Below are 22,076 nucleotides of genomic sequence, written 5' to 3'. Positions count from 1 at the left end.
AACCCTGGCTCTGTCACTTACTAGCTATGGATAATATCTCTGAGCATCAGCTTCCTCATCTGTAAATCGGGCTAATAATCCTTGACTACCTCCCAAAGATTTTATGAAGATATAATAAAGTAAGTATGAACAAGTCCTTTAATAGTCATAAATCATATACCAATATATTATTTAATATATTTTCTGTATCCTCAGCACTTGGCAAAGCACCCTTCACAATATCAAGTATATAATAAATCTTGCTGATGAAAGTACCAGACCACAGCCGTAGAAATCTGCTGAGTCACCTTCAGTGTTTCCCTCAGTCCTATTCAGTTAACATTTATTGACTGCTCACTGTTGTGCCAGGTTCTTTACAGGAATTGTTGATTTAATCTCACAACATGTGAGGCAGGTCCTAGGCCCTACCATCTCCACTGACGGGAGAATCTGTGGGGCAGCTCCCCACCAATGCATTGGCTAGGTGACTTGTTTTTCCATTTCCACATAGTCTTGCTCAGTTGGGTTTTCACTGGATCAAAGGTACAGTAAAGTTAAGTTAAACTCATAGTGGGAAATGCTAGACAAATCTGTCGGTATAGTACACCCATATGCTATATATAATTAAAGCTGTCACCATTTTCACTAGCAGGGACATTAAAATAAACTTCAAGCTGAAAACTTGGAATGTATATTCATAACCCAAGTAAACTTTTTTTTTTTGCAACTTCAAATATAAAAAAGAAATACAACAACCCAACACTTTCAGTTATTTCTGCTTACAGTGTGCCAAGAAATTGAAAGTTTTTTAATTACAGATTATTTTTGTAAAGTCTGTAAATTTGGAAAGTCTTTATTTTATAGATGGTTATTTCATTTTCTGCAACCTCAAGTTTTCATCAGGTTAAGGAATATCCAACATTTTTCCTCCCTCAGATATAAAATGTGGGTGTTTCCTATGATGACTATTTCCTCATTATTCCTTTTTCCTTCCATACTCCTTACCTTTCCAAAATAAGTGTTAATGAAAATTTTAATCAACATCTGCTATCTCGTCTAATAAGAATAATTTTTAAATATATTTTTCTTTGCAGTTTTTTCCCCTTTAAATTGGCATCTATGGAAATAGATTAGATTCTTCAATATCCTCCTACAGAGAAGATTTAAAATAAGTGAAGTTAAGGAGAAGGAACATTGTAGCATAAAATACAGATGATGACTCTCAATAATAAAGACTATAGAAGATCTGAGTTGATTTTGTATAATTTGGGAGAAAAGGGAAGAGGAAAGAGAATAATGATCATTTCAGATGTTACATTACTAATTGATATAAATTGGAAAGTGAACAAAACTGAGTGCAACCTCTGTATTACGAATCAAGATAAAAAGTGCTTTAGCTTCTAACTATCAAATTCAAAGATTTTTTTATGTGATACTATAATGGTTCAAGGTTAGGTGCTTTCCCGTACCCCCAACAATTAAAACTGAAGGTAAATGCTAATTATTAAAAGAACATGCAAGAGCCTGAAAGAGTTCAACTCTTCTAGAATACCCCTTACTTTATAAGCAAACTGGTACAGAGTTAGTGTTTCTATATCTTTACATAGAATCACTGTTACACAAAGATAAGGAAAACTGCTGTGAACAGAAGTATTTATTGCTAAAAAGGCCAAAAAACTACATGGGCCATTAGTCCATACATGGAACTGGGTTCACAGGAACTAGGTAACTCCTTGAAGAACAAGGTCTTAGAGTTGGGTCTCCGGTGCCTCATCAACAAAAAGAATGTCAAACTAAAGGACATCTAAGATCCCTTCCAGATTACAGCTTTCCTGTTTCCACTAGTGGTTCTATTTCTCTTCTAATCAATCATACACAAAACTTTTTCTTCTCTTTATTTTCTTTGTACCTCTTTGAACGCCAAGTCAGCTTTCAAATGTTCTTATGTTTGCTCTACATTCTAAGTTTCAGATACTTTGTGCGTAGGTCTGAGTGCCAGCTGCCTCAGCAAGCGCTTCCTCCAGTCAGCTTCCCGTGCGTTCCCCAGACCCTACACGCCTGCAAAGACCATCCACCTCATGGGATTTCCCATTCCACTGCCGCCCACGTGAAAGCCAAACTCCACCATTTGTGGTGCTTTGTTATGTGGTCTCTCCCTACTTGATTCATGGGTATGCAGTATATGTACTTTAACATCAGTTCTAAAACATGATAAAAACAAAAATTTGAAAAGAAAAAAGTTCACTCATATTCTCCCCATTGATTAAAAATAGTAGCTTTCATGTAATGAACTTTCCTTTTAATGTCTTCCCATTTGCAAATAAGTGAAAATAAAATTGTATAAATATAGAATTTTTGGCCTTGTCATTTGTTTAGAAAATACATTCCTATATGAACTTATTTTCTAATAGCTATAAAATATTACAGCATATTGATCAGGGTCTCCACTAGCTCTGCTGACATCTGTGTGTGAAGTAGAAAAGTCCCATTTTCTTGGAAGGAGCAAAAGCCCATCCTGCAGGGAACAACTTAACTAAGGACAAGCAGACAACTTGATATGAAAACACTGTATTTACTGGGGGGGGGGGATCATCCTATAAATAGCCAGGCAGGATAATGCAGTATGGGGGTTGTGGTCTGGCCACCTTACTTCAAGTGCCCCTTCCTTTATTTACTGTTTGATCCCATGCAAGCTGCTTAACTACTACTAAAGGACTCGGTTTCCCCATAAGGACAGTGAGAGTAGCTATCCCACAGAAGGCTCTCTGAACAGTGCCCGGCACACAGTGGACACTCATAAAAGCTACCCCGCCACCACCAATAAAAACTGTAACAACGCTATCTATATCTTCATGCCCATTTAAAAATATTTTTAAAAATTACTCCCCTAAAAAACATTGCCAGGGATGAGATTACTGTACAAAAATGTATAAATAAGGATCCAAATTTCAACTCTTCATCTCTTCATATAAATCCACTAGGAGGACAGGTGGTAAAGAGTCAGATGGTGACTATTCATGAAATGCCAATCCATGAAGTTAATCATCTCAGGAAAAACAGTGAAATTTGTTCTGAGGCGTCTTAGGAAGAAGTATTAAGAGGAGTTAATACCTTAAAGGAAATGCGGATCTTGGTCTCCTCAGCAGAGTGGGAAAGGTCGGTTGGGTGGCCTACAAGCTTTATGTGTCTGTGACCCCAGCTCTCCATCAGACAGCCCTCTGCCGCATCGCAAAGCCTCTGTCCCTCAAAGGGCAGGTTCTTCCCTCTTTCCCAAACATACTGGTCTTTGAGCGAAGGTTTTGGTCATCTCATCCTCTTTCGCTTTGCCTCCACCTGGAACAGCCTCTCCTCACCCTGAGAACCAACTCTGGCCACCACCCAAAGTCCCAGATTATACCTGACCCCTTCCTCCAGGCTCTCAGTGTTCCACCTCTTTCTTTGAAACTTCAGAACATTTATTTATTGCCTGTGTCACTGCTTATTTAAGTCCAATGGCATTAACCATGACATTCTTTAATATTAGAAATCACTTTCTCTTGTATCGGAAGTAATGTAATCTTTGTCTTCAAAAATCTAGCGTGCACATATGTGCATATATAGCACCATTTAATTTAGCTAGACCTGTAGTCAGATTCACAGAAACCTATCCTGACTGAAAGGTGCACCAGGCTCTAGGTTTATAAAACAACACAATCCACGTTTCCATTGCATCAGTATCAACGTTTTTACCACCGGCCAAGCTGACAAGTTTATGATAATATAGAATCTAACAGATGATATAACTCAGGGTGAATGTCATGTCATAAAATGCTTAATAATCCTTTTTAAATAGTTAAAAAATAAAGCCTGAATACAAAGAGGAGAGTGCGCATTAGCATTAGAATAATATTTTAAAACAGAGTGTTGTTTCCTTTTTTCTTTAATCAAGCCCCATTTGTAAGATGTTTTAAATTTCTTAAAGTCTCATTTCTTCTTCTAAGTTTAACTAACCCTTTTTACCAAGTGATATCTAGGACAAGATTATTCAATCTACATTATTATCTGGATATTGGGATAAGGGAACTAAAATCTGTTTTGGATACAGAAGACATATTCTAATCAAACAAAGCTACCAGAATAAACCATCTCTATAGAACATAAATTAATATCCTCTTTTTCTTAAAAAAAAACTTGCAATAGTAAAAAAAATGTATGATATACTGTAAAGGTTTGAATTCTTAATGAGAAATTATAATAACAGAGTGTATCAAACTTCAAAAGGTAGTGGGCACATCCAGTACAGGGTGAGGGCTCTAAGCCATGAGGTTATCATGTTATAACATGGAGAGCAGCTGCAATACCCTGCCACCACGCACTGCCAGCTCTCGTGGGTGTCATTTTCACCCGTGACTTACGAGATCTGTCCGGTTTGAAGCCTCATCGTCAGTGTGTAAACTGAAGCTGCTCCAGAGGCAACAGGGAAGAGAAGCAGCTCTGGTGGCATTTGAACTGAAGATACTCAGGCAGACAAACCAATCTGGTGGTGGTGTAAGAGATGAAAGGAACCAGAAGAAAAGGAGACAGTAGGGACAGAAAGGACAAAGTAGAAGAGAAGACAATCAGAAATGAGATGGCAGAATGAAAAAGAAGAGCAATAAAAGAAAGCCAAAAAAGTGAAGCAAGTGTGGGGAGCAGAAAAAGAAAGGGGAAAGAGGAAGAAGGAGGAAGAGAAAAAATGTAAACAATCTTTGGGTATATGAAAAGCAACATGTACCATATGTGTGTACTTCTGATTGCTGATTCTATAAGTTACAGATGCTATCAAATGACAAAGTAATTAGAAGCCAGGCACAAATCCATGAACCACATGGACTGGAATATCACTGATACATATTGTTTAAAAACAAAAATCTAAGCTTTAGGTCAAAAAGCAGTATGAAAGTTACTGCCATACTGATATTCTTGAGTGACTAGAACCTATGAAGGAAATTCCAATGTTCTGTTCCTGAGCTTGAAACTGTTCAAACACGAAACAGAAGAATGTGATACTGGTTTCTTAGTTGGTCAGCTTTAAGCACACCTGCCCACCGGAAATGCCATACAGTCCCTGAGTTTCTCAGAAAAGCATTTCCATCATGTCCATCTCTTTATACTTTAGGTCTATTTTTCCAGTTTAAAATGAATTCTAGCAGAATCTAGCTGGAGCTAACCATGAAGTAAGTCAGAAATTGATGTCCCTGTACTATGCCTTCCCGGGACTAGGTTTACAACTCTCCTTGGACCGGGAATGTTTCCTACATTCTCCTGACTCTCCCACTCTACCAGAAACAGTGTGCTCTCAATGAAAAGTCTTAATAATTCAAAAATGGGCATAATGAATTATTAATCAGAAAAGTGAATCCTTGTTAAGGTGGTAGCTCATAAATGATACTTTCTAGGTAAGAAATGATGGAACAGCAAATTAAAACCCACTTTGTCAATTAGATCCCTTACCTATAATTACAGCTATATTAATGATAAGAATTCCACTCAGATGCCAAGGTGATCAAGGAATTCTTCAGGCACAGCCAACCTTTTTCTTCAACTTCCAAATTGGCCCACATATGTCCCTGTTCACATGTAAAGTTGATGCAGACTTGCAGGTTATATAGCCCTTGGCCTATTGCAATACCATGAGAAATTGAAACACTATTCCTCATTATTGTTTCATCATTCTAAACCCATTGATATTTTTCGCATTCCCAAAGGAAAAATTTCTGTAAGGTTGACTGGAAGCATCATATTCAAACGTCAAATCCTTCAGCAGGACTGAATTTCATTACAGACACTTTAACTTTCCAGGACCAAAACCCCAGTCAAAGGGAAAAGGGGTGATTAAAAGGCTACCAAATATGTAAAGCCCGAGAGCCACACATGCACTGGCGAGAACCCGACACATGGGTTCTACTACAACGCCCCAGCACCCATGGTGACCTTAACACTGACAAAAACAAAGTCCACTTGCCAGATCAAGCCCAAAATACGTGAGCAATTTTATTAAAGTCCTGGAATATAGAAACCTTTATGAACTGGCTCTTGATGATAGCTCTATCTTGGCAGGTAGTTTGGATTTACACACCCATGTACAGTGCCTGGCAAGTTATAGAAGCTCAAAATATTTTTCAGCAAATGACCAATTGTAGGTGTGAGTAAATAAACAATTCAGTGATGTTACAGCCATTACGGGTACAGGTGGTCAGCACCCATCCTCCCTTAACATGGTGGTATTTCCGCCAGGAGAAACTAGAGATGGAATCCTAAGAAGGAATTAGAACGTTGACAATTGAGCACACTTAACCAAAGAAACATGCTTAAAGGCATCTCACTACTAAAAATTAATAAAAATCACTATAGTATTCCACACCTATGATGAAGAACATACCCCACAGAACACACACCTGAGCTACCACTGGAGGAAAGAAGGGGAGGAGCAGGGTACAAACAGCAACAAGGTGTTCTTGAGATGCTCAAATCTCGATGTGCTGCCTCTACCCAGAAAACAGAGCCTAAGCCATGATGTCAGCATCTCCCTGGTTCAGAAACTTAATTGCCTGTGGAGACTACTCTGTTGTCGCATCATTTGGCAGCAACATTTTCTCTTTGTGCTGAATGAAGGAATGGCCTTTCTTTCATTCAGCTATTTAACGCTCCAGAGTATGGGCCGTGTGATGACCCCATGAGCTCCTGAAGAAACCTGCATGTGAAATCACTGCGAATGCAAACTATGTGGCAAGATAGAGCAATACAACAGCTGATGATCACAGAAGCGAGGCACCCTGCTTTCCCTGTGCACCCTACCAAATCTGCCTCGCTCCCAATGAAAGGAACTCACCGCAGTGCAGAGTGCCTTCCCGAGCGGGACACACTGTTGCCCACGGGGGAGGGCAGGTTGCTCCCTCTGTGCAGGTCCTCGATGGACCTGCTCCAGGGCTTTGATTTGTCCACCGAGCTCTCCACAGTGCTTTCCACGCTTTCAAAGTCAAAACTAAAACAAAAGAGAAATGCCACAGAAGACTTAAAGATTCATATTGACACAAACACACGGATGTGCATACCTTGCTCCTTCCTTTTATACATCTGCACCTTAATTTGGGTAGGCTTTGCAAGCAAAGTAAACTAAAAGGGAAATACAAAAGAATGTCTATGGATTCTGTGGTAACTTAGAAAATACAGAAAGACAAATACTGGGTCAGGCAAATAGTTAAACAATAGTAAAAATTAAATAGTGATGTATTATTTGTATTTTACTATAAAACTCGCCAACTTGCCAAATGCTAACATTGCTAAGATGGAAGGTGAAGGGGGGGGGGGGGGGTAGAACCTCACAGATGTCTTCATTTTGCTTTAACAAGTCAATATGTTAGGCTTATACTAATTTATTCCTACCCATCAATTTTCACTGAGCATTTTCTCCTAGCGTGTTGGCAAGTGTGCTTTTCCAACCATATGTGATACATTACTCACAAACCTATGAATTTGCTTTGATTTTGGAATCTCTTCCCAATGTGGTGCTCTTTAAAGTAGGACTGTTGTTTCTCTGACATTTTCTGAGGTTATTACTCATGTTAACCATGTTAGAATAAATGGCAAGTTAAGTCGCTCATTCCTGTATAATTTTAGGAACAGTGTTTTTAGACAGGCTTCGTGTTCTATGCATTTTCCTCTCCCAAAGTTAGTAGCTCTGCTTTCCCCGAAAAAATATTTTATTAATTGCTTCTACCCATAGTTCCACCAAGCAACACCTGGTCAGATAGAGAATAAATAGAAGGCAGCTATAATTAATATCATGTGGAAGATCTTGGAAGCTATCACAGAAGAAACAGCAATACTTTTATGAAAAAGTATGACTTTTATAAGCCGTATGGTTGCCAAAATAAAATATTTGGTTAGAGCAATCATCTATAAACTAGGTGATGCTCTCCATCTATTAAATAATACTAATCCAGATGTCACACACTGGTCTACTGAAGTCATTGAATCAGTCTGACAATTTTGTCATGCTTTAGGATTCAGGAAACCGGGCTGAACAGAAGAGAGGTAGAACTGAGTAATCGATAGATCCTATGACTGACATTGGAGAAGGTAAGCCGAGGGGACATTCCAAAGTCACTCAGGTCTTTAATACTCTTGACAAGCCACTCTGCGGCCCCGATGTCATTCAGCTGTTCAGCACTGTCCTGTTCCCCCAGCTGGTCCCCAGCTCCACACAGCAGGGAAAGGAACACCTTAGTGAAAGCTTCTGCCTCAGGGATGGAGCATAGGCCTGTTGTTTCGTACTACACGGGCTAGGGAAACTGTCACATGCCAAGGGATGACAAGAAATTTTTCAGCCCATTAGTTTAAAGAAAGAACATAAATTGTATTTACATATAACTTTTCATCTAAGTTATGCAAAAAAAAAAAAACAAACAAACTAATCAGGAAAAAATGTAAAGCTAATGCAAAAAAAGTAGAAGACTGGAAAGCAAAAGCTCTGAGCTCTGCTGTTTCGTTGGGTTTGATCTTTTGCCACAGACGAGGAGAATACCCTCACGGTGGTAGAACCATTTCCCATTGGTTTTATGCGATATAGGGAAAGGGCTGATTACAGCAAACATATATAACACATAGCATGCCATTCTTTTTCATTATTCCTGAAGTTTCTTAGCCCTTCCTTAATTCCATGAATATCCCTCCAGATTTTAAAATATGCAACAGGGTAATATTGTCAGTTTGTGATATTCTATAAAGTGTAAAGAGATATTAACAGTTTTGACATAATGGAGATAAGAAACAACCTTTGGAAGAGTATGCTATAAAAACTAGGATTATATTTCAGAGGACAATTTCTCAGGAAGATAAGAATTTGCCTTTTGGTTTTTCTTAATCTATTCCATATAATATCCAAGAGTTATCGAAACTGAAACTCATCGAGTCCATTTCAGTTAATTCTTTAGTTTCTGCATCCACAAGGTAGGTATGATTACAGCTTTCTCCTCACAAATTCTCAAGGAAGTGATAAGGATAATAAAACAGCATCTGGTTAGGTCTTAGGACTTTACTGGAGTGAGGCAATATAAAAAATAAGTCACTGCTTTTAAAAGAAGAGTTGAGGGGGGGAAAAAAACACCAGCTGAGCCAAAATGGCTTCCAATCAAATTAAAAATACAATATTATTTCCTCCATCTGTGTGAGAGTATATCTGTGGATAGAGAAATATTTTCTGATTAAAGGAGGAAATGTGGAGAAGAGACGACCTCATTCAAATGTACACTTCTCATTTCTGTTGTAAATCTTTGCAGAAGTAAAGCAAATGGGAAAATTTTATGAATTAACAAAAACTAGGTTAAATAAGTTAATTTTTATTGGTTTGCTCCAGTTTTTTTCACCTTTATTACAAGTAAATCAAAACACTACAAATACATGTAAAGTAAAAAGAAAAAGCCTCTTGTTTTACCCTTCTTCCAGTTTGGTATCTATTTCTGTATTTACTAGCATATAAAATATACATACATATGTAATTTTTTTAAAAAATGAAAAAGGAGTCACTGGTCTGTATCCTGCTTTATTTACTCAACAATGTATCATCTACCTCTTTCAATACGTACTAGAGTATCCTACCATATGGATGTCTGTAACTTGAGCACTGAAGAAAGTAGTTCTTTTTAAAATAAGGACTCCTTTAAGGGTAATTTTTACTCCACTGTTTTATTTCTGCCTTAAAAGCATTTCTAATAACAATTACGTGATTTGCTTTTAGTCATCTGAATAGAAACGAACCTCCTTAAGCCACACTACATCTGTTTCTGTTTTCTGCTGTCAGTGCAGTGTATGACTGTACCACTGAGCTGCATCTTCTAGGACCACATAAAATTCAAAAGAAACAAGCCAAGTTCTACTTACGTTACCGCGTACTGTGCAAATGACAGATACTCCACTAGAACATCAAGGCCTTTGTTTTCTTCATTCAAAAACTCTCTGACCCATCTGTTAAAAAAAAAAAAATCTATTGGACACATTCATCACGTGCTCAGTCATGAAAGACCACAGTGAAAACTTTTGTTTTTCCACCACAAACATTCATTGCCTGAAAGAAAATATGGTGCAAGGATGCCTAGACTCAATCACATGAGGCAGGGGCTTTCAGATATGGCAACAAAGAAAACCACAACATTTCAATGTACAAGAACAGGGGGCAAAAGGTGTATGTGTGTCTTCTTTGTATTTTACTGCTTAAGAGGCTTAAGAGAATCCATAAGAAACTCTCTAAAAAAAGGAACTTGCTTAATATACTTTTTCCACCATAACTGATCCCCAGCCTGCTGGCTAACGGAGCCAAGACTGCACGGGGAACGAGGCGGACTGAGGACATGACAACATAACCACCGAAATCCAGGCGTGGCTCCAAATCCATATTCAGCTCTTTCTTGCCACACTAAGCTGCAGAAAACACTAAACTGGCCAATGAGAGATCAGTGTCGATGGGCTTCTGGAAATTCAATAGGGATGATTTGCTTAATTTTTTCTATGAATGTTAAAACCTTTAAAGAAGTTGCAGACACCACATATCATCATCAGAGTTGAGATGTGACAAATACCATGTTTTTAAAAAATTCATTTAAAAACAGTACCGCCTCGCATTTGAATGATGGGGTTTGAATGTGAATGAAGTTCACTGTTTTTTACAATTTTTTAATTCATTCTTCATAATAACTCCTAGAGATGAAGTAGACTGGTCAAGTGGAATGCTCAGGTGCTGAGGATAAATAGCTGTCACCCCACCTTAAAGATTTCCTCCAGGGTGTCCATCTTCAGAAAACATGTGACACCCCATTAAGCCTTCACTAGATTTGAAACTCCAACAAATAAGTAAAAAGGTCTGCTCCTATCGAAGATATGGAACTTGAGGCACACCTGCCAAGGACATTTCAAAACAGTTGCCTTCATCCATTCGCAGCAAGCCCCTGAGCCCCACCAGCTATGGGCATGCTAGCTGCCATGGAAGTTGTTAGAACAATAGGTCATTCCTGCCAAGGGACCTTAATGATGAGCAGCCCCTTGAGGTCTTTGTCTTAAAGGAAGAAAAAAAGCTGGTGGACTCAGGATGCCTGTTTTTTTTTTGTTTCTTGGAGGATGTTTTCTTTGTTTTTGTTGCCTCCTCAAAGTTCACTCTTTCTTTTAGTCCTGTCATGCCTAGGATGTAAACTCACATCTGCAGCTGGTTCCAAGAGGAGGCGAGGTGGGAAAACAAGACAGTTTGCCTCATATTTCCCCTGAAGAGCCTCAGGCAGACTGTCACAAAATGTATGTACTCCACACAGCCCCGTAAGCAAACATTTTATTTAAAAGAGACCTAGTGTGGCAATGCTGGCAAGGAAAAACACCACCCATTGGGCCCCGCAAAGTGGCTTTGTTATAGGAGCTTACCAAAACTAACAGGGTTAGCGACGGTCAAGGCTGAAGCTTCATTTCAAAACCACAACATACACAATCTCACAGTATCTGCTTCTAGATACTTATGTTTATCTGATTTATTTTAATTACTCCCTACACAGCTAGGTCTCAGGAGATATTGGATATTTGTAAGCACTGATAAATAGTGAAATATTTTTTTTTCTCTTTACAATTGGTAGGAGACTAAAGAAAGGCTGAACGTCACTGTGAAAATCGGATGACTAGCTGCTGAAATTCAAGCCCGTCAGCTTCTCTGACACCTCTCCGCTGGTCTGGCCTGTGGGCTCTGACTGCACCGTGTGGCCCTCGGTGGTGGGTGCACGGCAGGAATCCCCAGAGCTGGACACAGGGGTGATCTTTTTAATAGGAGAAATCACCACAGGGTCCAGATTTCTCGAGGCAGTCTCAGTTCTCCATATTCTCAGTGGCCACGAGTATATTCTAGTTTAGGATTTGAGAAACATTCCAGGTTGTTCCTTCTGATTGATCTTGCAGACACTGCCTCTAAAAAGTAGAGATGGTCTGGGGCACTCTGTAGATCTGTCATTGTCTCAACCACTGTCATCTCCCCATCACTTAGAAAGTTCAGCCACACAGACAGACATGAGCAGAGCAAGGACGAGGGGCCAGGTACACAAGGTCACCAGGGCAGAGAGCCCCAGGTACTTAGCGATCGGCAAAACTGGGGAGACAAGGACCTCAACACCAGGGTGACCTCTCCTTCCCTAGCACAAAGCTGATCATTAGGGTTAGACCCCCTTGGAGGGGGAGCAAACAAAGGCACCAGAGAACAGCCCTTAAGCAGGAAGCCCCCAGGACAATGAGGTTCTGACCCACATCAAATACATCTAGACCTCATGTGTGTTCAGCTCCAGGCCCAGAAAAGCAGCAAAACCAGACAAGTGAGGCCAAGGCTGACTTCAGGACCAGATGCAATGACTAATAACCCTCCCCTGGGGCTGACCAATCAGTAGAGACCAAGACCCTAACAGAACATACTTGGAAAGCCAATGTGTATATTTTATTGGGATCCTCCCCTGAGACCTCCAGATACATACCCTGAAGACAGAGGACCAGTGAGGCTCTCCCTATGAAGTACACCCTCCTCTTTTCCCTCCCTTTCTCCTAAGCTCCAAGGGCCCAGCCCTTCTTTGGCCTCTGTAACTTGTTTCCTGAGCCCATTTCTTCTTTGGCTCACTTCTTCTACCTCTGTGACTTTCTAACTAAACTTTCCCCTATAGTTTGAAGGAAAAAAAAGAAAGTTCAGCCACAAACTGGATAAGAGGCAAATAACTCAGAGACAATAAATTTTATATTTAAAAAAAGGAAGAAAAGGATGGAGAGAGAGGAAGAAAAGGAAAAAGGCAGGAAATAGCTAAGTACAGCCAGAGCTACAATTCTCTTGACTCAAAATTCTAACATGCATACATTTTGATGCAGAGATGCAGAGACTATTCATTAGCTCCTCTTACTTCAATCCAATGCCTTTATCAATAACCCTACTCCCACTTGATAACTTTGTGCAAAAGTGCCTTAAAAACAGTTTTCAAAGTGAAAGGCAGTAGCTAGTAGCTCAGTTCCTAAAAAGCTAGCTAGAGGTAATGCGTCCGGCCCTCAGAGGTTTAATTGCATGCAGTTAGCATCTTTTTCTAAGCTACAAGATCTTCCCAGGGTCTTTGATCAGGTCCAGGCAACCCTAGGTGATTTAGGAAATAATAAGATAAAAATCCATCATGCTTTTGTCAAATGATATCAGGTCAGTAAACTCATTTTGACAAAAGAGCTATGAATTGTGGGGGGAAAAAAACAAACAAAACCAGCCTTCACTTTTCCCCTGTCCTCTTAATCTGTGTCCCTCCCAAACTTGGGGTATTCTATATAGGGAGAAAACAAGAGGTGAGAGGGGACATCTGTGGACATGAAAGAAGGTTCAAAGAAAATAGGTAAAGATGAAAAAAAGGGCAACTTTCAAAACAGTATCTTGAGTCTAAAGACATAAAAAAAATTGATGCACCATTCTGCAGATTTATATATATAATCATACAATGAAATAACATAAATTTAGAGTTCCCGTAGACACTTTCCATTTTCACCTCTGTGCACGCTACACACACTTTTTTATATATTACCAATATGCAAACAGTTTCAAATTGGATAATGATAGGGTATGGAAAGCAGAATTATTTCTCCCATCCAAGTGCTAACCAGGCCCAACCCGGCTTAGCTTCTGAGATCAGACGAGATTGGGAGCTTTCAGGGTGGTGTGGTGTAGACGAATTTTTTCTGACTCTGACAGCAATGCATCACTTACTAAGTACCTCACGGGTTCCCTGTAATTACCCCAGGCTGTAAGTGTCAATTAGGCAAATTCCTGATCAGCTGCTCAGGAACCAGAAGAGATGTGGTCATGAAAAACAGCTCTGGAAGAAACCTTCTCCAAGGAAGGGATCTACGTGCAGATGCCCGTAGTTACTGTTTTATTACAGATGGGTCAAAGCTTCATTTCCAAGTTGCTGTTCTCTCTGCCCCCAAATCTTAGAACTGCATTATTCTCATCCATCTAGACACACAAGATAAAGGGACAAATAATAAATTCCCTTTGCCAGTCTCCTAGAGAGATCTACTATAGACATGGTGGGAACTGCTGTGGCTGAAAAATCATGGGGGGAAGAAAGCATGAGAAGGAAGAGAGAAAAGAGAAGAATCACCCAGATAAATCATTAGCTACCAAACCTAAGAGGGAGCATCACCGATTCGTTCTCAAAGTATAGCCTGCACGCCATGAGGGATCCCTGAGACCCTCCCAGAAGTTTGTGGGGCTATAATTATTTTCATACAAATATTGAGAAAGTAGTTGTTTTTGACACTGTGCGGACACTTGTCCTGATGGTACAAAAGAAGGGTGGATACAACTGCTGCCACCAAAGAACACACCTATTCATTGTATTCTTCACTTAAAACTGTCCTTAGTGAAGCAGTAACAATATTGATTTTATTAAAGCTTCCTCCCTGAATATACATCTGTAATTTTCTGTGTGACAAAATGGGAAGCCCACACAAAGCGCTTCTGCTGTCTGCCCAGATGCCACAGTTGTCTGGAAGAAAAGCTGTCCTCCAATTGCTTGAGCTGCAAACTGGACTACCCGCTTTGTACATGGAATGTAAAGTGACTTACAAACTATGGTTATTCTGTCTTGGGTACTTGGCAGATATGATCTCAGAAGGGAATGAAGTGAGCTGGTCATTTTGAGGAAAGCAACTGACAGTATTTGTTGTTGATGATAAAATTTGAGCTTTTGAACAACAACAATAACAAAGTTAGAATTTTGGAACACTTGTATTCACCGCCATGAGCTGGACAGCTTCCCAATACTTTAAAGGACACTCTGATGAGACTGCTGATTACTAACGAATGTGATTGTTTTTATGGTGTAGAATAAAATGTGTCAATATTTGGGAGATCAGATTAACTCCGTGAAACAGTATTTTCCAAATGACCAATTCATGATGGTAGAAAATTACTAATGGGTAAAAAGATTCATTCAAGAGCAAGACAGTAAAATGGATTTTAGTATAACAGAGCACAGAATGTGGAAAGCAGTATGGAGGTTCCTCAAAAAAATTCTAAAAATGGAACTGTCTTATGACCCAGTGATTCCACTTCTGGGTATAAATCCGAAGAAATTCAAAACACTAATTCAAAAGAACATATACACCCCTGTGTTCACTGCAGCATTAGTTACAATAGCCAAGGTATGGAAGCAGCCCAAGTGCCCAGCTGTAGATGAGTGGAAAGCTGTGGTACGTTTACACAATGAAATACTACATAGCCATTTAAAAAAAAAAAAAAAGAAGAAGGAAACCTTACCATTTGCGACAGCAGGGATGAACTCAGAGAGTATTTTTCGAAGTGAAATAAGTCAGTCAGAGAAAGATTTTACTTACATGTGGAATCCAAAGGACAATATAAACGAACGAATAAAAACAGAAACAGACTCAGAGAGCAGACTGATGGTTGCCAGAAGGGAGGGGTGCAGGGGGACTGGGTGAAAAAGATGAAGGAATTGAGGATTGGTAATTACAAAATAGTCATAGTAAAGTACAGAACAGGAAATACAGTCGATAATATTATTATATCTATCTATCTATCTGTCTATCTATCTATCTATCTATCTATCTATCTATCTATCTATCTATCTATCATGCCAGATGGTTACTGGAAATATCGGAAGGAACACTTAGTAAAATATATGTTGATCTAACCACTATGCTATGCACTTGAAACTAATACAAAATAATAGTAAATGTAAACCATAAATGAAAAAAAATTTATATAAAACTGCATGTCAAAAAATGTAAAAAAAAATAGAAAAGAAAAACAACTCCTTTTTTTAAGTGTGTACCTGTGTAAGGCTAGGTTTTGTTCATACACATCAAACAAAACAACATAGCACAACAAACTGAATGCAAAGATTTGAGAGCCAAGCTATGTTCTCTTAATGAGGCATTAAAGAGATCTATAAACATGTAAATTAATGCCACTCCTGTCACTAATTTTTTTGCTTTAGAAAATGGTTATTTTATGTAATATTTGTGCTGTTTATTATTTTTATTTATATACTTAGTTATTATTTAATAAATAGTAAATTTTATTAAAGAAGCACATTTTAAATATAACTGTTTACATTTCCAATATAGTAAACATTAATAGATAAAACCCACAAAAATAAAAGGTTATTGGAGTTCAAAATAATTTAAGAGAGTAAAGGAGTCCTAAAATTAGAAAATTTGAGGACTGCTGGTTTTATAACAGGCTTTGGACATATTTAGGTTCAAATCTCAGTGCTTCTAAGTTGCTAGATACTAAGTAGCAAGATACTTAATAGGTGACTCAGCTTTCTCATCTGTAAAATGAAGATTCAGAGGTAAAGAAAACAATAAAAAGATTTTGTAAGAAATAAATAATATATTTAACATACTTAATACAATGCTTATTACATGCCAATTTCCAAAAGGCACCACCTAAGAAAGAATTATTTGTAGGCCAGCTTGATGAACACACACCCCGTACATGTTTTATACCTCTTAAAACCAGCCTTAGTTATTCTTCGCTCTTTCCCCACTGATTCCCAAACAAGCTGGAGGGCCTGGTGGGAAGATGTCCCTGGGCAGTTCCTCGGCTCCTCCCCTCCCTAAAAATCAGTCAACTAGAACATTCCTCCTGCAGCCTCCTTCTCTCAGCTCACCCAAGGAGATAAGGTGAAATGAGCACCTTTCAGAATTTCTATGACTTTGTACTCAAGATAAAAATTAATTTTCTATTATAATAGGAAGTTTTACTAAAATAAATTACCTGCGAGGAGAGATCGCCTCCATCTCAGTTCCATGGAATAAAGCCCGTAAATCTCCCCAACTCACCACTGTCACCACCACTTGAATCTTATCACCCTGACGTACAAAACATCATGACACCTGACAACTCACATTGCCCCGCCAAACAGTCCAAATGTTACTTGGCTCCTTTCAAGGGTATTGCAAGTCATTTCAAGAACTTGGATAAGTCATAATCCAATTCTTCTGTATTATTATAATTCCTAAGAGTAAGTGAATGATATTATTTCTAGTCCAATTATTATTTCAATTTGGCTCAAAGAAAATTAATTTTCTTTCTCAGAAGATTGCTCCATTTATAGAGTTTTAGGTTAATGTCAAAACTGAGAACAAACCCTTTGCTTCACAAAGCTATAGCTTAGAATGTTATCTCAGCAAAGCCCTAGACTTTAACCTTGAAATGCATGTATGTGCCAAGAATAATTTTTTTTTTTTAGAACAAGTAGATTTTAAATGTCATTCTTCCTTTTACTTTCTGGTAAGCACCAATCTCCTAGGTGTCAGAGTCATTTTAGACAGAGAAGGCAACATTCTCTGTATCAAATTCTTTAAGGATGTGTTACATATATTGTTGAATTATTATTAGATATAATAATTTCAATAAGCATAACAAGCAAAAGTTATTACATGGTGAGTAATTACTATGTATTAAACATTATATTAGATATTTTATAAGTTATTTCATTTAATTCTTACAACATTCCTATGGAGTATTATTAACCTCATTTTATAGGTAAGAAGTTAACTTAGATTGTATGGTAAGTACAGAGGGTTTATGTAACTTACCTAAAGTCAAATAACCAATAAGGGGCATAGCAAAAATCTGAATCAAGATCTCACTTTCCATAAGGCAAATGGGCACCCAATGATCTTTCTTTTATGTTGCCTTTAAGGGTGCAATAAAATCTATGGACCCCTCATTTAGCACCTTGCATTCCAAGAATTCCTCACTGTATTAATTGATTACATTCACATCATTGAGTAACTTTTCATAAAATTTCCCAGCCAAATGAGTTCAAGCCAGTTAATTTCCCTAATGAAGAGTCTAGTTCAGGTTTCGATTTTGAGGACAGGTAAAATAGGTCAAAATCCTGGTGTGTGGTTTTAATCGGTATAAGGTTGTGCCAGTAATTGATTGCAAAAAATCAGACAATGCACCTCTGCATTTTTCTGCTGCAAAAGCCAAAGCTTTCAGCTGCCCCACAGAGGTGGTAAACAGAAAGCTTCAGCAGGAGAAGATGAAAGAAACATAAGAATCTTTCAACATGCCTATAGTATCTTAAACAACAAACCACCCCAATTGCTTGCAGATTTGCACTGGCTTCAGCCCAACCAAGGCTCTACTATTCAGCCAACTTTGTATTGGAAATGATCATCTTGCTTTGGTATTTGATGGTCAATTTCACATTATTCCAGCAATGCTTGAAGAAATGTCTTTTGACAATTTGTAGAAATCCTGGCTCCAGCTCATTCCAACACTTTCAGTCATGAAGTGGTGCCAACAGTGTAGGGTTGGACCTTACCTAGTGGAATCTAGCTCCTCCTGATCCACAAATATTGGAAAGTATGGAAATTTCCTGAGCTTGGATGCTCAACTGTATCAAATTACCACCACTTTCACCCCCAATAGACAAGCCTCATTGCTTTGATCCCAGAGCCCTGATTACTTTGTTTCCTTTCAGAGAAATAGCTGCTAGATTAGGCAATATAAGAAAAAGAACACAATATTTTAAACCAAAGCACCTGGCTCTACAGCTATACACTTTGTGGGATTCACTCGCCTTTTCTGGTCCTTAATTCTTTTAATCCATAAAATGAGGGACTAGGTAATCCTTCATTGCTCTTTCAGTTCTAAATCATGATTCCATGATCCACTGTTCTACAGTCGATTTTCTGGGATAAAGGTGATTTTTTTTCAACTTCAGGTGAGAATCGGTTTGTTTTTGAATACTGCCATTCTCAAATGCAAAGTCATCCTTTAGGAAATGAACATTCTCACTCAGGCTCCACCTTGGTTGATTTCAACCTTGCATCTCTGCAATTTTTTTTTAACAAAAAAATTTATTTTGAAATAACTGTGAAAATTACCCATCCGAATGGCTTATAGCAAACATAGTCTAAAGTAGAAATAAACTGTTGTTTATGTAATACATTTAATTTATAGAATACTCTCTGTAAAACTACAAGATACTATACCTACAAAACTTCATTTCCAATAGACCTGCAAAGAATGCCACAGGGGACGATCCCGGAAGAACTAAAGTCTATGGGCTTCTCATTGTAAAACTCAAAGAGTGAAAACCCAAAGTGTTAAATAAGGTATTAAACAGAAAGTTTAGGAAGAACTCAGACTACAAAACAGGACACCTCATATCACTCTGCCATGGAGATGACGCATCTTATTTTAAGGTGCTGTACAACTGTGCCATCCCAGGTATATGGGACAATGTCATAAACCTGTACTAGCTTGTGGCAAAGCAACCATGTTGTCTCATGAAAAACTCTTAGAAATGCTTAGCGCAGGGATTCCTCAAATTTTATTTTCTAGAGTGGATTTACATTTCATGGTCCTGAAATTTTGAGGTATAGGAAGAAGAAACTCAGAACAAAGTATCTAAGTGCAATGAGGTATATCAGGTGACATCAGTCCAGTTTTTGTCCCCTCCTGGCCAAAAAGGCCAGGGAATTGAGGAAAGGGGAATGGAGCAATTTCACATAACCAGCTCAGAGAATGCCCGTGAAGGCTCAGAGATCTTCCAGGATCTCTGCATTACTTTTACTTGTTGGGGTTCCTAATTTGCCAAAGAATTATTATGCACACAAGAGACCAAGAACTTACTACTGCATCCAAGTAAAGGATCTTAGAACGGTTATAAATGACCCAAATCAAGGACTTTCTGTTCTGCTTCTACTGATTCTTATACAGTGAGCAATTCAAATACTGACACAGGTTCCACCCATGTAAACCTCAGTCTCCTAATTTACAATGAACAGTAAGGAAGCTTAACTCTTTGGCTATGATACAGTCACTTCGTAGTGTCCAAAAGCCTTGAAGCTAAAATGTTAAATGGGCACACTTACCCAATATGGTTTGTTCTTAAAGAAATTTCCAGTTCTCTTAGCACTTGTGTGGATTCTTGAACACGCCGTCTGAATTTCTGTAATTCAAGAAGACATATTCTCACAAAACATATTTTAGCAACTGCTAAAACTGGAGCTTACTTGCGATAAGTTTAACACAATATGAAAATATCTCTGCTTCTGAAGTAGGCTTCTCTCACATTTCTTTTTACAAAGCACACAAATTTTTCTCATCATGAAAATCAGCTAACGAGGAAGGTTTGGGAGAAATTACTTATTTCATGAACTAAGTGTCTTTGAGTAAGTACTGTATTTTGCCGTGTTGTAATGCACACTTTTTTACCCAAATTTTTTGGGGGGCAATATGGATGTGCATCATACATGGGTATAATGGTTTATATAATCCCATGCACACAAAAACAGGGGTGCACATTATGCACAGAGGCACATTATACACAGTGACATTATTTTTCCCTACCCCACAGTGTGTCAGGGTCCCTCCGACCAGCCGAGTTTCAGTGATTTGCTAGGACTCAGCAACTAGTTGTCCTTATGGCTAGGATTTGTTACAGCAAAAAGATACAAGGTACAGTCAACAAAGGGAAATGATACTTGGGATGAAGTCTGGAGGAAACCGGATACAAGCTTCCAAGAGTCTTCTCCCAGAAGAGTCACAAATGACAGTATTCTTGAAATGCGGTCTACCAGGGAAGCTCATTGGAGACTCAGCGCCCAGGGTTTTTACTAGGCGCTGGGTCACTGTGGTACTCTCTGCCTAGCACATACCAGAAGTACAGACTCCCAGAAGGAAGCAGGCATTCAACAAAACCATATTGTTGGCATACACAGTATAGGCACCGTGAGTCTTTCTTAGCAGGGAAAGGTGGGAACTCTCCCAAAATTTGGGTCCTCAGTTGACAACCAGGAGCCAGCCTTGCAAGCAGGTCTTTCTAAGGGAATGGTCTCGGGCTCGCTATATTAATCCTTTTATGCACGACCTAACATTTTTCAGAAGTAAATATTCATAGTTACCTCTCCCCACGAGCTCTCGCATGGAAGGTCCCTCCTCTGGAGCACCTCCTTTCTGCTTTAGGAATGTCCTTCCTCATTCCTGTGCTTGTAAAATCCCACCAATCCTTGCAGAACTCCTCACATCTTTCTTCTTCAGTGACTCCTCCTCTGATAGTAAATGTGATCACCTCTCTATCCACTCAACTCTAAATAACCTCCAAGGATTTATTGGGTTGCACTGCACGTCAGTTCTTTGGAACACAATTTCCTATAGAAACATTTATGTCCATTAACTAAAGTCTTAGGCCACTCTGAAAGGAGGACATTTGATATGCAACGCCTTCTAAGAAGAGTTCTGTGCTTTCTGTCCTGCAGATCCAAACTACCTTCATGTTACACTGTGTCCGGGAAAAGGCTTTGAGAATTCAAGCTCAGGATATTAGAAACGTTCCTCTGCTGCCATAATTGCAGAGTAAATAGGCCATCCCTCTCCAAAGCTCAAGGAATGCCAGGACCGAAAGGACCGGAGAAAGCCTGAAAAGGAGGATTCCAGGATGCGGGGTGGGGAGAGCCAGGCCACAGGTGGAGCCTGGTGCCCCAGGGAAGACCTGGAACCAAGCTCCGTATGGGCAGCTCCTGTCACTCTCTCCTCCTCTTCTGAAGGTGCTTTGCTTCTCCCCCAATTGCTTCTCACTAGGGCCCTAAGGAAGCAAATAGTGTCACAGACCGCCCCCCCCCACCTTGGGTGCCATTCCTAAAGTACCTCCAAGACTTTCTCAGGTTTTTAGAATGTAGGTACAGTGGGATATACAAAATAAAGTATCCTTGATGTAATGAAAAAGGACACTCCCCTCTTTTATCAAGAAAGGCCCAAGAACTGGCAGAGGCATCTATAGTTGGAGGGGAATCCACACCCACTGATTTCTGGAGAGCGATCCAGCAGTGAGAACCGCCAGTGAGGTATGTCTGTGGCCACAGAGCGGAGGAAACCATTCCCAGGTGTGCTGGCTGTTCCAGGGGGCCATTCCCAGGTCACAGTTCCACGTCTTGGGCCGTCTACACATGTGGCCTTTAGAAAACAACGGAGTGTTCCTGGCTATGCATTTGGCACAGTCCTGCCTGGTTCCCTGGGGCCTTTGCCAGTTCCCAACTCTGCCTAATGC

At 39.2% G+C, this 22,076-nt stretch overlaps 1 protein-coding gene across 6 annotated transcripts in view; it reads right to left on the bottom strand.

Moving 5' to 3' along the window:
• FMNL2 (formin like 2) overlaps nt 1–22,076 on the bottom strand; it is a 300,538-nt gene that overhangs the window by 84,515 nt on the left and 193,947 nt on the right. For 4 of the 6 annotated variants that reach the window (XR_008528208.1, XM_054562400.1, XM_054562398.1 and 1 more), the window contains exons 4-6: nt 19,903–19,979; nt 9,880–9,963; nt 6,830–6,982 (exon numbers count right to left, since the gene is read on the bottom strand). Coding sequence is in view for 3 of the 6 variants with exons in the window: in XM_054562400.1 (XP_054418375.1) it covers nt 6,830–6,982; nt 9,880–9,963; nt 19,903–19,979 (314 nt within the window). In the remaining 3 variants the exon portion in view is untranslated. Of the gene's footprint in view, nt 1–4,373; nt 4,647–6,829; nt 6,983–9,879; nt 9,964–19,902; nt 19,980–22,076 lie in introns of those variants that run through there. The other 2 variants (XR_008528209.1, XR_008528210.1) reach the window with 2 other exon arrangements.

This window comes from Pteronotus mesoamericanus, unplaced genomic scaffold (genome assembly GCF_021234165.1).
Source record: "Pteronotus mesoamericanus isolate MK-2021 breed Mesoamerican mustached bat unplaced genomic scaffold, CSHL_Meso_final scaffold_651, whole genome shotgun sequence".
NCBI lineage: Eukaryota > Metazoa > Chordata > Mammalia > Chiroptera > Mormoopidae > Pteronotus > Pteronotus mesoamericanus.
This window is presented reverse-complemented; position numbering and strand designations above follow the sequence as displayed.